Here is a 15,438-nt window from a genome sequence, read left to right as displayed (position 1 = left end):
CAATAATTTTGGTTGCTTACCCCTCCGCTGAGGGCTAAAGGTGTTCCAAAACTCATGATGCGTCAATAAGCTGAGTTAAAATATTTGAAGAGTTAATTCCTAACGATTATTTAACGATTTCTGTGCGCTATGCGACTGTGTATCGCTTCATGGTTAAAATTATACTGCGAAGATATTTCTAAAAGGTTATAGAAGAAGAAAGTCGAGCAACAACTGTGAATTTTTTCAAAGTTTTTATGTAGCAAGTACAAATGAAACACCCTGTACGCACAATTTAGCAGAATGTAGAGGCAAAAAATACTTATTATATAGCAACATGTACTAATTGAGTTGTAAACTTACCTTCAACCAGCATCCAGAAGAAATTGGTTAGAGTGAAGAAATGGAAAAGCGTTACCAGGACCACGCATCCCCCTAAACCTGTGCGTATAGAAATCTGTATTGAATAAAAACAAAAATTTTTTAAATAATTTATTACTGGTTAGTTTTTTCTAAAAGTTATTTTAATAGTGGGTTTTTATAGTTCATCGGATACTTATAATATAAACTGGGATGGCATATATTTTTCCAGGTTTTTAATTCCGATCGCTCACAAGCGAAAATTTTACCAATCGAGAGTGAAAATGGATTTCGGGACAAAGTATTGATGCTAACTGAAGCTTTTACTTCTTGAGTTAATTTGATTTTGTAGGTCAAAACTTAAGCTCACAACTTTCTACAATTTGGATTGAGAGAGAGCCAATTCGACTTCACCTTTATTAGGCCCCGCTTCATTTGTAGTTTTTTTCACACATCTTTGTACGATTATTTTCGACTTAAATAAGTCTAAAGACGCAATATTGTTATTTTATATTAATTTAAGTGAACAAATTTCAAAACCGAAATAAAGGTGTGATTAATACAGGATGCGCCATCTTTTATGTCGGTATGAAAACATTGAATAGCCTTGAAAAAGAAAAACTGATTTGTATAGATAAGTGAGGTATTTTTATTATGTTTGATTATTTACAATTCATTAAAATTGTTTTTTGAATACAGTATCAATCAAGTGGCCACCTTTGTTAGCAATCACAAACGCGATCTTTTTTCTGCGGCCCGAATGTTGCCTTAAGCGGGTTAATAGTCTGCAGCTTGTTGGTGTAAACTTTACTTTTCACATAGCCCCACAAAAAGAAGTCCGGGGGGTTAATTCAGGTGATTTGGGGGCCAGTCGATGTCGCCTCTTTTTCACACTAGACGCCCCGGTAATTTTCGTAGCAGAAATTCAGTTGTTGCATTTGCAGTGGGACATAGCGCACCGTCTTCTTGAAACCGGTAACCCTCTAAACCTCTCTCACGCATTTTTGGGCAGGCATTCATCGATATCGGTTTCCACCGACCATTTCGTTTTCTCGGTAAAAATATGGCCCAATGATGGTTTTGGCGCAAATGCCGGCCCAAACGGTTACTTTCCCATCATGCAATGGCGTTTCATGGATCTCGTGTGGATTCTCAGTTCCCCAAATGTGGCAATTTTGTTTATTCACGCTGTCAGGAAGACTAAAATGTGCCTCGTCAGTCAATAAAATTTGCTTCCAAAAATTGAGTTCAGTGTCAACCATCCGAGCGACTGTTTGACCGTATTCCAAGCAACGTGAATGATCTGTCGGCAACATTCTTTATCTCAATTGCACTTTATACGGAAACAAATTTAAATCATCCTTTAAAATGCGCCGCATTGTGTCACTGCTTCAACAAGTTTATTGGAACGTCTTGGTCGTTGACGATCTCCTACTGTCTCGTGCTCAAAAAAATTCGACACCAAACGACGAATAGTATTGTCAGGCAGTGCCTGTTTTCTGCGATACTTTTTGCGTTATGCGCGTTGAGTTAGAAAAATAGAACGACTATTTTCGATGTATAACGTCACTATTTCAGCGCGTTGTTTCGGTTGAAATTGTACTGAATTGACATATCGAAAATATGTCGATCGGTTGGCAAATGACCAAGTTATTCAGCGTTTGCATACCGACATAAAAGATGTCGCACCCTGTATTCATTCAAAAAGTGTTTAAAACCGCTAAGTGCTTAATTGCTTTTAAATATTTCGCACAGATTAGTTTTATTTATATAAAATTAAAATTTAGCGCACAAATATCTGACAATTAGATGCTCGTCAAATGTTCACGAATCCATTGTCCAATTCAGGGATACAAATACACCGTGCAACTATGATTAACTAATTTTGCGCCTGCAACCATAGATTTAAATAATTCTGTATATTCAGACTCGCATTTTTACATCAATTCAACTTTTTAAATGACTTTACTTTACTCAAAGGGGAAACATTAAAGAGGTATCCATTGCGTATACTTTACTTCATATGAGAAGAGTTCAACTATTTGTTTGCGTTTTAATAAAATAGCAAGAAGAAGAGAAGTTGAGGTATTGTATTATTCCATTCATGTATAAGTATACACCTTTAAGGTAGTAGTCCAGTGTAACGACCGAAATTTCGATGTTTTTTCATGAATCTTGTTTAAAAAGAAAATAAAATGCGATCGTTTTAAAGTTTTTACATGTTTTTATTGGTCTTTTGAAGTATAGGTATAAAAAAATTGTTTTCCAAATTATTCGTTAGTTAGGTTAGGTTAGGTTAGGTTAGGTTAGGTTAGGTTAGGTTAGGTTAGGTTAGCCTGGTTGGCATTAAGCCACGCATAGACCTTTTGGTCCCTAGCGATACCAAATGGAGACCGACCTCTATGAATACCTAAAGTAGACATCATGTAGGATGTCAACGTTTTCGGCGAATCTAAGCAGAGCTGGGAGATCCGCTTTTGAGACGACCAGTGAGTCAGTTTTTTGTCGTTAGTTCTACACATGACTTTTGCTGTTTTGCACGTGGTCAGATTAGTCCACCTAGCTTCCACTCGCCTTTTCATGTAGTCGTCCATTTCATTGTATATTGTATTTAGCGGTTTTGGAATGTCGTTCTCTTCCTCAAAAGGTAGTCTAACAGCACTTTTTGCTATCTCAACTACTATTTCGTTCCCCATAATGCCTTTGTGTCCAGGCACCCAATAGATATGCAGCCTACTGTTTGCGGCTAGCCTTTCTATGGCCTCTTTGGCCTCCGTTGAACATTTTTGGACTTAATACAATATGAGCTTATTGCTTTTATTGCTGCTTGACTGCCCACGTATATATTAATTGTTGAGTTCTTTCTTGTTCTTGTGTAGCTAGCTCCGCGGCTTTCCCCACAGCAAAAACTTCCGTTTGAATAATACTGCTCTGGTCTGGCAGCTTGATAGGCTGCCTTATCCCTAGTTTTAAGCAGTAAATGCCGGCTTCCACTCCGTCTAAAGTTTTAGAGCCGTCTGTGTAGATGTGGAAAGTCCTATGGCCAGGCTTCATGCCTTTGTGCCATCCCTCCTCCTTAATTGTAGTACGAAACCTTTTGTCCCAATTAAAGTACGGAGTCATGTAGTCTGTGCAACCTGAACTCCTATTTCCTATTTAGCTATGTCCGAAGGTTCTACAAGTGAATACTCCTGCAGCCACTAACACCCACATGGGTTTCGCTTCCAAATTTTCCGCCATAAGGTCAATAGGTGGCATGCTGAGTATTATTTCCAGCGCCGCCGTTGGAGCGGTTTTCTTCGCTCCTGTTATGCACAGAGCAGCGAGTCGCTGAATCCTTTCCAGTGGCATTAAGTATGTCAGTTTTCGTGTCGCAGTCTACCATACTAAGGCCCCATACAACAATATCGGCCTAACTACTGCCGTGTATCACCAATGCATCAGAGAGGATGATAGACCACATGTAACGCCCAGCATTCTTTTACATGCGTACAACGCATTGCTGGCCTTTTTCATCCTTTCCTCAACATTGAGCTTCCACAGCAATTTACTGTCCAGTATTATTCCGAGGTATCTCGCCTGATCTTTGAGAAGTAGTTCGTTGTAGCCTAAGAGGGGGTTCAACGCCTGGACCTTGTACTTTCTGGTAAAAAGTACCATGTCCGTTTTTCCGCGTTTATCCCTAGCCCTGCGCGAGAAGTCCATTGATGTCCAGGTACTTTCCCGAAACTACTATAGCTATGTCTTCTGCACTAGTGGCATAGTTTAGGTGCCCCTCCGTCAAATTTCTTGAGCAATTCGTTTGCTGCAAGTAACCACAGTAGCGGCGATAGTACCCCACCTTGCGGAGTACCCCTGCATACATATTTGCTGCTTTAACCATATATAGCTGCTTTAACCATAGATACACCGCCGGTTGCACATTAAGTGACTCTATGCTATTTAAAATAGCATCTTCTGTCAGGTTGTTGAAGGCCCCTGATATATCTAGAAATACTCCAAGAGCGTACTCCTTATATTCTAACGTTTAGTACAAGTGATTGAACTGCAGTTTCAGTAGATCTGCCTTTAGTGTAAGCATGCTGCACCTTGGATAATTCGTCCGGCGCAATTGTGTCTCTTATGTATGTGTCTAGAATCTTCCCTAACGTTTTCAGGAGAAATGAGGGCAGACTAATAGGCCTGTATTCCTTCAAGTAGAGAGGGTTGCTTTTTCCTGCTTTTGGAATAAACACAACTCTCGCTTCTCTCCATAATACAGAAACATAGCTGTTGAGGTTCATCCCCTGAATATCGTTCTTAACCATGGTACCACAAGATGGCTTACCTTTTGGAACATGGCTGGGAAGATTCCTCCCAGTCCTGGTGATTTAAATAGGTCGAAACTTTATTCGTTGGAAAGTTTTAAGGCTAAATTTTTCAAAGGGCCTGTTACACTATATTTGTTCTGGCGAAAAGTAAACTAACTATTTGTGTAATGACTGGATACAGCCCCTTTCGTTTGATATCTATATTAATGAAGAGATTTGCGGTACCCGTCAATTTGACGGAATTCAAACTTTGCAATGAGATATTTCGAAAACCTAATTACTATATTTCTTCCAAAGAATTTATACGAATTTTGGGATATGTTGTTCTTAAAGGTGCTTAAAGATCAAATATTTTCATAATAAGTTTGAGTAACTGTAATGCGTTGTTCTTTCATGTAAAATTGTGCATCTGTCTACTTGAAAAATGGCAAAGGTGACATAGAAAAACGTACCGTCTAGGAATTATTCACTACCGACATCTAGGCGTCACTTTTGAAATACCCTTTATTATGTTTTTTTCTTAGTGATATTTCCTTTAAAAGATAGTCTGAAAAAATTTATTTTCTAAGAGTTTAAATGTTTTAGTATAAATGCAAAATACACCCACATATTTAGTGCTTGTAGAGTTTTTCAAATTTGGAAAAAAATTCGTACTTACATGCACGGATAAAGTGAGTATCCACAGCAACGCCGACATGATATATGTGAAAAATAAATTGGCGTGAATTGAATTGCGCAAACAGCGTAGTTCCCTGTACCCGTTTTCCATTTCGTTTGAGTTGGTTTCCAGTTGCACGCGGAGCGAATTTGGAGTGTGGCAAGGAAACCAAAGGCATCGATAGCAGCAGCACGAACCGAGGCGTTGAGATGGTGCGTAGAGAAATGCAAAAAGAGTGTAATATTACATAAAGAAAATGTAATGAATATTTGTGTAAATGTATGTATGTGGGTATAAAATCTTGTAAAAGAGCAGCGCAAAGTGTCTTGAAAATCTGATAGTCACACAGAAAAATTAAGTGTGAGGCAAAGCTACAAAGGTTGCCATGGCAAATAGTGTGAAAACGAGGGATGTTGCGCCTTTGAAGATTTGCTATTCAAAGCGTCAATATACAGATAAGTGTATGTATGTGTGTGTGTATGTATTTCACATATATTTTCTCTGTGGTTAGTTTTAGGACAGCATCGTAATGAGCTTTGTGCCATTTATTTTGTGTCTGTCTCTAAAGCAGTACAAAAGGAATTTAAGCTGGGGCATTTGTGATAGCAGCGACTTTTTATTTGTACCGAATTTTTGTCTTTAATTAGTTCAAAATGCTGGTCAGAGCCTGTAACTATTGTAACCACTTAAAAATAATGCGCAATGTCAAAGCTTAAGCACCACACTAAACGAAATATCTAAATTGGACAAACCAATTTCGTAATTTTTCTTCTAAAATAGCTGCATAAAATTTTCTTGAATTACCTTATAATATATTTCAATGTGTGCGGTTGTTCTGAAATATTTTGGTTTTTGTTTCGAGCCTCGTTACGTTTGAGCGTTGCTTGAAGTTTAAAGGTCAAGTTATAAGGGCTTTAGAGCCCTTAAGAGCTTATATAAGAGCTTTTGTTAAGTTTTCAGGAACATCCAAGTCCTCCTTAAGGAACGTGCGGCCTGGATAAATAATTCTATCAATTTTCAAACCGAGATCACCGATATGGTACACTGAGGGATCGAAATTAGAAGATGGTAGAACAAGCGCGGGAATCAATGGGCCCAAATTTAAAACATCGATTCCAATGGGTCTCTACCCAACAACCTTCCAGGTAGAAATACATGCCATTGAGATATGTGTGAGGGAATGTTTACGTAGAACAGTGAGAAGAAATCACATTTGCATACTTTCAGATAGTCAGGCGGCTTTGAAAGTCCTTCTATCAACTACAATCATCACATATAGAGAGGAGCTGGAAATGCTTAGTCATTGGCTTGAAATCACTCTGATATGGGTTCCCGGTCACAGGAACATACGGGGTAATGAGTTAGCGGATAAGCTAGCAAGAAAAGGTTCGACACTAGAAATAGCAGAGGCGGTGGCAGTCTCCACTCCACTCAACACAATAAAAGCATCCATTGCTTCACACTATCATGCTTTAGCCTAAAGAAGATGGAAGCAACTAACTACATGTATTACAACAAAAAGCACATGGGCGTGATACAAAATCCAAAGGAGGAATTATCTGTTAGGATGCTCTCGGCCAAACATTTCACACATAATTGCAACCCTTACAGGCCATTGGAAAGTAGGGCATCATGCAACTAGATTCAACCTACCCTTCAATCCTGTCTGCAGAAGCTGACGAGCGGAAGGAGCGAAGGAAAGTTGTCGTTGTTGTAGCAGCATAAACATTCCCCATACTTACATACGGGGAATGCTGCTGGAGTGACAATCCTTGGCCGGATATAAATCCAGATCGTTTCGGTAACGTTGAGCCGAATGCCATGGAAACGAGCGAAGGAAAGTCTTTTCCACTTCTTATGTGAATGTCCAGGGCTAGCTAGGGCACGAATCCGCTCCTTTGGTAAGCCTTTCTGGCAGCAAATTAATGAGATCTCACACATCGAAATAAAGAGTTTGCCGCTATACTTGGACCTCACTAAATGGATCTGACTTAGAACAAAACACAAAAAAAAAAAAAAATCATTAAACGAGGACGGTGGTAGTAAAACGGTGCTGGTCACTAATTAGGACTATTTCAGTCACATCAAAAAAGGGACATGACTGCTAAACCTTCTTAATATGCTAAGGAACATCAACACCAACAGGGATCAACTAGCAAAAAAAGAGGCAAAGAGCAACAGCCTCTAATTGGTCCTGAACTTTCTGTGGACTTACAAAGGCCAAATCAACGAAATTGTCTGGAGTTGGGAAGTGAAGAATTTCGTTGAACACTGGCGAAAATCTATCGGTCTACAACAGGCGAAACAATTCCTAGCGCTGCAAAAAAGAATTTCCGATAAGCTACTTTCGCTTGGCAGAGTGGACTTAAAACTTTTTTAACTGGTTACTGCTGTGACTCCATATAAACTATGGAACAATAAACCTCAGAATGTGCTAAAATGTCTAAAAAGCCTCAAAATATAGGGTACGTCAGCAGGCTTTGCACAATAGATCTACTTTGCGCAGTAGCCTAATAATAATAATAATATAATAATAATAAGGAAAGTTAAGTTGAGTTGAAAAGCAGGTGAAGAGGCAGATCTGTATGTGTATGCAGCGACAACAAAGCTGCTCTCATGGCCCTAGATGGGATGGCTGACCAATTCAACGGTAGTTCAGCCGTGCAAATCCAGGCTGAACTATGTCATTAGACATAATATCCTGATGCTAACATGAGTCTTAGGATACGTGGGTATCACGAGTGACGAGACTCTCTGTCTGACTCTCTACCTAGGAAAGAAGTTGGCCTCAGAGCCCGTTCTGCCACTCTCTTCTGTAGACAGCAAACGAGTTACTTCAACCCACAGGCGAACTTGGCAGGCTGAGATAGGCTACAGATGGACAAAATTGATGTTACCTATCATGTCCGACCGACTGTCGCAGATCCTCCAGTCATTAAACAGAAGGGACTGTTGGACTTATGACGAGCCACAACGTTCCCCCACGAAGTGCACGGCGAGCCAAAGTAAACTTGAAGTAAAAGCCGGTGACACACCAATTCCGACTGTGAACAACCCCAAAATCTTGGGAGTTGACTTCGACAGTATGCTCTCCTTCTCAGTACGTACAACCGCTATTACCACTAAAGTTCAAAATCGCAGCAAAGTCCTCAAATCGCTTACCGGTATCACTTGGGGCAAAGACAAAGAAAATAAACATTTAAGGCAATAGACCGGCCATTTCTAAACTATACTGCGCCTGTCTAGTCGGCTGAAACCAGTGATTCACAGTGGACAAAGCTACAGACTTGTCAAAACACTGTCATCAGGACTGCGACAGGATATCTTCTGATGTCCCCACTTCAACATCTACATGACGAGGCCCACATGCTCTCTGTAAAGGAGCATAATAAACTGCTCAGCAAGCAGTTCTTTTTAGGGTGTTACCACAAGTCCCACCCATACAGACACCTTCTTGAACCTGAGCCGCCTCCCAGGCATGCCAGGAGGCACCTCCTCAACTACGTGGACGAGATCCAGGACGAAACGGACCGACAATCACTGGATCGGGTAGTGTACAGACAGACAATTAACGACATTCATCGGGAGACTCTTGCCACCTTCTTAAGCTCCCGACCCCCGAATCTCGTCATCGGAGTCCAACCATCACCCATTGCAGTTGAAGAGCTCCAACTTCCCCGAGAGTCTCGCGTAATCTTAGCACAACTACGTTCTGGATATTGTAGCAGGTGAAACGCCTACCTATCCTGAATCGACCCCGACATACTAAACATATTACCGGCATGTGAATGCACCCCGCACAACAATAACTCCATCCAACTCACTCATCTAACAGAGGGAGCTCTGGACCCAACCTGTCGAAACAGCAAGTTTCCTGGGTCTACCGTTAGATGAGCTAAATGAAGACGACTGGTGATTACACTACACTTATACGTCAAATTTACTACTACAACAACTACAACAACAGCGCACTCTGCCCAGGATGGGGAGAGGAAGATGAGACGGCGAGCCACTTTCCAAGCCTGGTGCATCTCATTTAGATGCAACGTAAATCTTGTTGAGATTCCATGACGTCCACTATTATATGTTAAAGCTACATTTCCGTCCGTCCAAGTAATATTAGGTCAAATTTGATTATTACTGTGATTTTATCGACATTTTTCCTAATATCAAAAATGCCTGAAAGGAATCGACGAAACCAAAATTGCAAGTAATTATCTGTTACAGCATCGGCACCATGGTGAAAAGAGTTTTAATGGTGCGGCCAATATCGGACCGATAGCAGGCTCACAGCAAATTTGACAGAACCCTGCCAGAATGGAGTGATGTAGCAGGAGTTATGAATCGGTTTGTTTGCGAAAAAACTAAGAACTTGCTAGTGATATATGAAAAAAAATACCACAGTATCACTTCGTTGCCGTTTGAACAACGACAGATTTGACTGTGTGAAATTATCCTGCAGATTTCGGCTGGCGAATTCTCTCGTGACATGACAACCGAAGTTCGCCTCACAATTTTGTTTTTTACCATAGTTATAGGGCAAACCTAGTAACATATCATCCTTATATCGGCACCATAAACATCATTCACAATTTCAGCGGCAGGCTTCCATTTTCGCTTTTATCAAAGAAAAAATGTAAGAAGTACCGAATTTTCTCTTTGTTGACTTCCATTGTTAACACCCTGTAACTCACAACTGAATGGAATAAACAAAAAACAGCAAACGATTTTTCTTAGTATGAAATGTCATCTTGACAACGAGCATAAACTTTAAATTGTTTGATCGATCCTTTAAAAGGCATTGGTCACTACAGCCATTTACCGGAAAAATAATGGATTTCTTTTTGCCCAAACTAAAATTACAAACCATAAATTTCATTGTGCATGAGTTTGTTTGATTCAGAAAACTAACAGCCAGTCACAGTTGAGTTTAACTACATAAAATGTCGGTTTGTAAAGTTCGACCCGCATCGAATTTGGCACTTCCTTATTTATTCTCTTTTTTTTTGTTGCTTCTATTGAATTATCTCCCCAGCTGTTTTGACAATTTTTCATGGTGTATTTGTTTACCCATAAATACTCACTTAAAATACGCAAAGACAATAATGGCCAACGTCAATGAGACTAAGCTGATTGTGTAGCCGATGTAGTAAATTATCGTTGGCAACTCGATGATTGGCTCGAATTCAGGTACAGTTGAGGGCGCGGGCAGGTGCATACACAAATCATAATTTGTATACTTCTCCCACGTGCCATTCGCGTGGCAATAGCGCGTCGCATTCTCTGCAAACAAAAAGAAGGAGATATGAAGCAAATTATTTATGTAAATGTTTGATTAAAAATTCATGTGAAATATTAATATTAATTATTGTGCCACCGCAGACAAATGGGTTTGTGCGTCCGAGTTCGAAGCTCATTGTGTATATGAAACGCTAAATTATAGAAAAAGTTTTCTTTTAATGGGGAATGTCGCACAGCAGGCTCCGAGCTTATTTCTGTCATGAAGTTTGTTGGTAAAAGCCATCTGCCGTTCATAGTAGTCGGCATAATCAAGACGCACACTACCAATTGAAGAAGAAGCGCGGCTAAACGTTTCATATATATATACATACACATGCATTCAAAAAATTATATTGTGCTGGCGTATTATACTTATGTATATTAAGGAAGCAACTCGACATATAGCAAAGTTTTGAAAAATAAAAAAGTTAAATAAATAAAATTAATAAATACGAGGTGGCGCATCAATTAGTTTTGCATAGTTCGTGGAATCCATTCTCATGGTATGGCCTAGCCATCTTAGTCTTTGAGCTTTGATAGACCGCATAACATTTTCCCTTCTTATAAGATGGTTCAGTTCATGGTTCCATTTTATATGCCACTGGCCGCTGCCTTTCATTGCACCGAAGATTAGCCTCAAAATTTTTTATCGAATACTTGGAGTTTGTTTTTGTCTTTTTTACTTATTATCTAAGACTCCGATCCGTAGCAAAGAACTGGTCGGACTATAGATTTATAAATCGAAATTTTGCAAGGTCTGCTCAGAAGCTTTGATTAAACATTTTTTTTTAATATATTTTATCCTGAAAAATCAAAAGTTACAAAAAAAAATGTTAAGCAAAAAAATTTAATATTTTCTAAAAACCATTTTATTAAAAAAACTATTGTATTCTAAAAATCAAAAATAACAAACAAAAAAATTTTGAACAAGAAATTTTAAATATGTTTAATCCTAAAAAATCCAAAATGTCGAAAAATAATATTCTCCAATATTTTGAACCCGACATTTAATTCTTTTTCGAAAAAAAATGTTTTTCTTAAATGCTTTATTCTAAAAAATAAAATATGACAAACAAATTTTGTTTAATATGTTTTATACTAAAAAATCAAAAATGATAAAAAAAATTTAATTAATATGTTTTTTCCTGAAAACTCAAATATGCAAAAAAACAATTTCAAAGAAAAAAATTTTGAATTTTTTCTAAAACAAATTTTATTAAAGGAATTATTGTATCAAAAATACCAAAAAAAATATTAAACAAAAATATTTGATTTTATTTAAAAAAAAATGTTAAATATGTTTTATCCTAAACAAATCAGAATCAGAAGTGCCGGAAAATAATTTTCTCAAATATTTCGAAAAAACAAATGTTTATATGTTTTATTCTAAAAAATCAAGAGTAAAAAAACATTCTCAAAAATTTTACATACAAAAATTTGATTTTTTTCGAAAAAAATTTTTTTCTTAAAAAGCTTTACTCTAAAAAATCAAAAATGACTAAAAAAGCTTGTTTAATATGTTTTTTCCTGCAAAATCAAAAAGTAAAAAAAAATTAAACAAAAAAATTGGATTTTTTTCTAAAAACACATTTTATTAAAAAAATTATTGTAGTCTAAAAATAACAAAAAAAATTTAATTCAATTGACTTTTTTCGAGAAAACCTGTTTAATATGTTTTATCTTAAAAAAATAAATTAAAAATTTCAAAAATTTTGAATAAAAAAATTTGATTTTTTGCGAAAAAAAAATTTTTCCTAAAATGTTTTACTCTAAAAAATCAAAAATGACTTAAAAAGTTTGTTTAATATGTTTTTTCCTGCAAAATCAAGAAGTGAAACAAATCAAGCAAAAAAATTATATTTTTTTGTAAAAAAACATTTTATTAAAAAAATTATTGTATTCTAAAAATCAAAAATAACAAAAAAAAATTTAATCAAATTGATTTTTTTCGAAAAAAATGTTTAATACGTTTTATTCTAAAAAAATAAATTAAAAATTTCAAAAATTTTAAATAAAAAAATTTGATTTTTTCGAAAAATTTTTTTTTCTTAAAATGCTTTATTCTTAAAATCAAAAATGGCAAAAAAAATTCTCCACAACTTTGACCAAAAAAATTTATTTAATACATTTTTTCCGGAAATATTAAAAATACCGAAAAATATTTTATTAAAAAAATTAATTTATTTTAAAAATGAAAAATAACAAAAAAAAAAAAACATTGAACAAAAAAATTGTTTTTTTTCCGAAAAATGCAAAAATAATAATTTTCTGAAATTTTTTAACAAAAAATTGAATTTTTTATCCTAAAAAACCAAAAATAACAAAAAAAAATTCTCAAAAACTTTGAATAAAAAAATTTGAATTCTTCGAAAAAATTGTTCTTAAAATACTTTACTTTTAAAAAACAAAAAATGTTGAAAACAAAAATTCTCCAAAACTTTGACCAAAAAAATTTATTTAATACATTTTTTCCGGAAATATTAAAAATACCGAAAAATATTTTATTAAAAAAATTAATTTAATTTAAAAAAATTAATTAAAAAAAACACATTGAACAAAAAAATTGTTTTTTTTTCCGAAAAATTCAAAAAACAAATAATTTTCTGAAATTTTTTTAACAAAAAATTGAGTTTTTATCCTAAAAAACTAAAAATAAAAAAAAAAAATTGTTTAATATGTTTTATACTGAAAAATCAAAAATGGCAAAAAAAATTTTGACCAAAAAAATTTTAGTTTTTTTTTAATTTTGTTTTAATATGTTTTATCCTAAAAAATAAACAATAAAATATTTTTTAGTATGTTTTATCCCAAAAAATTAAAAACGGAGAAAAATAATTTTCTCAGATATATTGTTTTTCGAAAAAAAAATGTTTAATATGTTTTATTCTAAAAAAACTATAAAAATTAATTAAAAATTTCAAAAATTTTGAATAAAATAATTTGATTGTTTTTTTAAATGCTTTATTCTAAAAAAATGAAAATGAAAAAACAAAATTCTCAACAATTTTTAACAAAAAAATTTGATTTTTTTCGAAAAAACTTTTTTCATCAAAAAAAAATTTTAAAAATTTAAAAGAAACTGGTAAAAAATTTAAAATTAAATAAATAATATAATTGTTTTCAAAATTTTTACAGTTTACTTCTTATTATACCCAAGCCGACAAACAAACCAATTTTCAGTTGGCGGTTGTACACTTGTAAAATTTGGGCGTGGCACATTTTTTCCAATGTAGGTTGTGAGGCAAAAAAGAAAAATAAGCAGCAGCAGAGCAGTTAATGTTTCACAGTGAAGCTCTTACCGCGCGCACACTTGGCTGCCTAGGATGCAGCAAATTGGAACTTTGCTCTATTGACTGTCTATTTTTGCCCGCATTAAGGGATTTTGTAAATCAGAGCACCAGCCGTTACTTACAACTCGTTGAGATCTGAAGACTTTACTTCCACACTTTTCATTTTCTTGAAACGCTAGGGACAATCACAAGCTTGTGTAGTTTTACGAGTAGAAGTTGATGAAAAATTCCCCAAAGCTTTGTTATACTAAAAAAAAGTCATATTGTAGCAGCGTAAAAAAATATTTGTGAATACTCATTTAAAGAGGCAATTGCGCCAGATACTCTGAAATCTGTAGTTTTGCGCGGGGGATAGTCGCTAACGAATCCGTGAAAAGCCGCTAAAGTATGGGCAAATATTTTTGCTCTTAATTTATTAAGAATCCCGGAGGTATGCGCGTTCATCAACTACAAAAGTATATGCGAATATATGTGAGCAAGTACCATTTTGCTTGTTAGTAGATGCTAACAAACCACGCACTAAGTTACCACAAGCCATGACTGGCTATTGTCCTTTTAAGCCGCATGGCTGTTTAGAGCCTTTGCGAGAGTCCTCAATGATCTCTGTCCTTTTTTTTTTTTTGGTTTTCTTTTTTTTGAAATGTGAAAATGCTAGTGCCATCATAGATAGACAAATCATGTTGGCGCACCAAGGCACGTGGAGACACAAGTCACCACTTCGGCTGAAATATTCCACAAGTATAAAGAGGGCACCCGCTATGACATTAATTTGTGGCACAAACCAACCGCATGCTTCCGCATACATACATATGTGCATCTGTAAGTACTTACGTCTATAGAAGTGCAGACAAACATATAAATGCATGCATATGTACATTCCCCAAAGTGTGCATCTCGGCTCACTCACTTTTATCTTTGACAATTTTAATTCGCACAGCCCTCACATGCCACGGCAGTAGTTTCGCCCATACGTACTCACATACATGGATATGTTTATATAAATATAAATACTCCTACATACAAATGTGCAAATGTGTGTATTTTAAATTTAGTACTTACGCGAACTGTCGTACTGGATGCCCTGAAACTCATGCAGGCAAGGCAGCGCCGCCCAAGTAGCGCGCGGCGTTCGCGGCCAACAAAGGATCGAGTCGAAGTGGGTGAGGCAGTAGGCGCTGTCATTGCCGTAGGTCGTTGTATCGATGTGCTCCTGCAGCAAGCACTGCAGTTCGGTGCTCTCATTAATGGCGTCGAGGTTGTCGAAGGACTCGAGTAGGGTCTCGTCAGCACCCGCGTCCGCATCCGCACCATCTGGCGCGGCCGACATGTTGAGTTGGCAATTATTTCACTTGTACCACTGCTGCTGCTGTTGCTGTTGGCTATATTTGCAATGTTGCTGCTGCTAATGCTTTGGCTACTGTTACAGTTACTTCGGGCGCTTTTGCTGCTGTTGTCTGTGCTCGTGGCGTTAGGACGAGTATTGTGTTGTTGATTTTGGTGTCGATGTTGATGGTTGAGTTCTTACTGCGATTATTCACCGTCGTTGTTGAGATATAAGTTG

The 15,438-nt window shown here is 36.3% G+C and overlaps 1 protein-coding gene across 1 annotated transcript in view; it reads right to left on the bottom strand.

Annotated features, from left to right (window-relative positions):
• LOC129244077 (diuretic hormone receptor) overlaps positions 1 to 15,204 on the bottom strand; it is a 53,002-nt gene extending 37,798 nt beyond the window's left edge. Inside the window, exons 1-4 of the mRNA XM_054881692.1 lie at positions 14,937 to 15,204; positions 10,392 to 10,590; positions 5,308 to 5,401; positions 343 to 436 (exon numbers count right to left, since the gene is read on the bottom strand). Coding sequence (XP_054737667.1) covers positions 343 to 436; positions 5,308 to 5,401; positions 10,392 to 10,590; positions 14,937 to 15,204 — 655 coding nt within the window. The remainder of the gene's footprint in view (positions 1 to 342; positions 437 to 5,307; positions 5,402 to 10,391; positions 10,591 to 14,936) is intronic.
• Positions 15,205 to 15,438: the final 234 nt, after the last annotated feature.

The sequence above is a fragment of the Anastrepha obliqua genome, chromosome 4 (genome assembly GCF_027943255.1).
Source record: "Anastrepha obliqua isolate idAnaObli1 chromosome 4, idAnaObli1_1.0, whole genome shotgun sequence".
Taxonomy (NCBI): domain Eukaryota; kingdom Metazoa; phylum Arthropoda; class Insecta; order Diptera; family Tephritidae; genus Anastrepha; species Anastrepha obliqua.
Note: the sequence above shows the minus strand (reverse complement) of the source record. Positions and strands in the feature narration are given on the sequence as shown.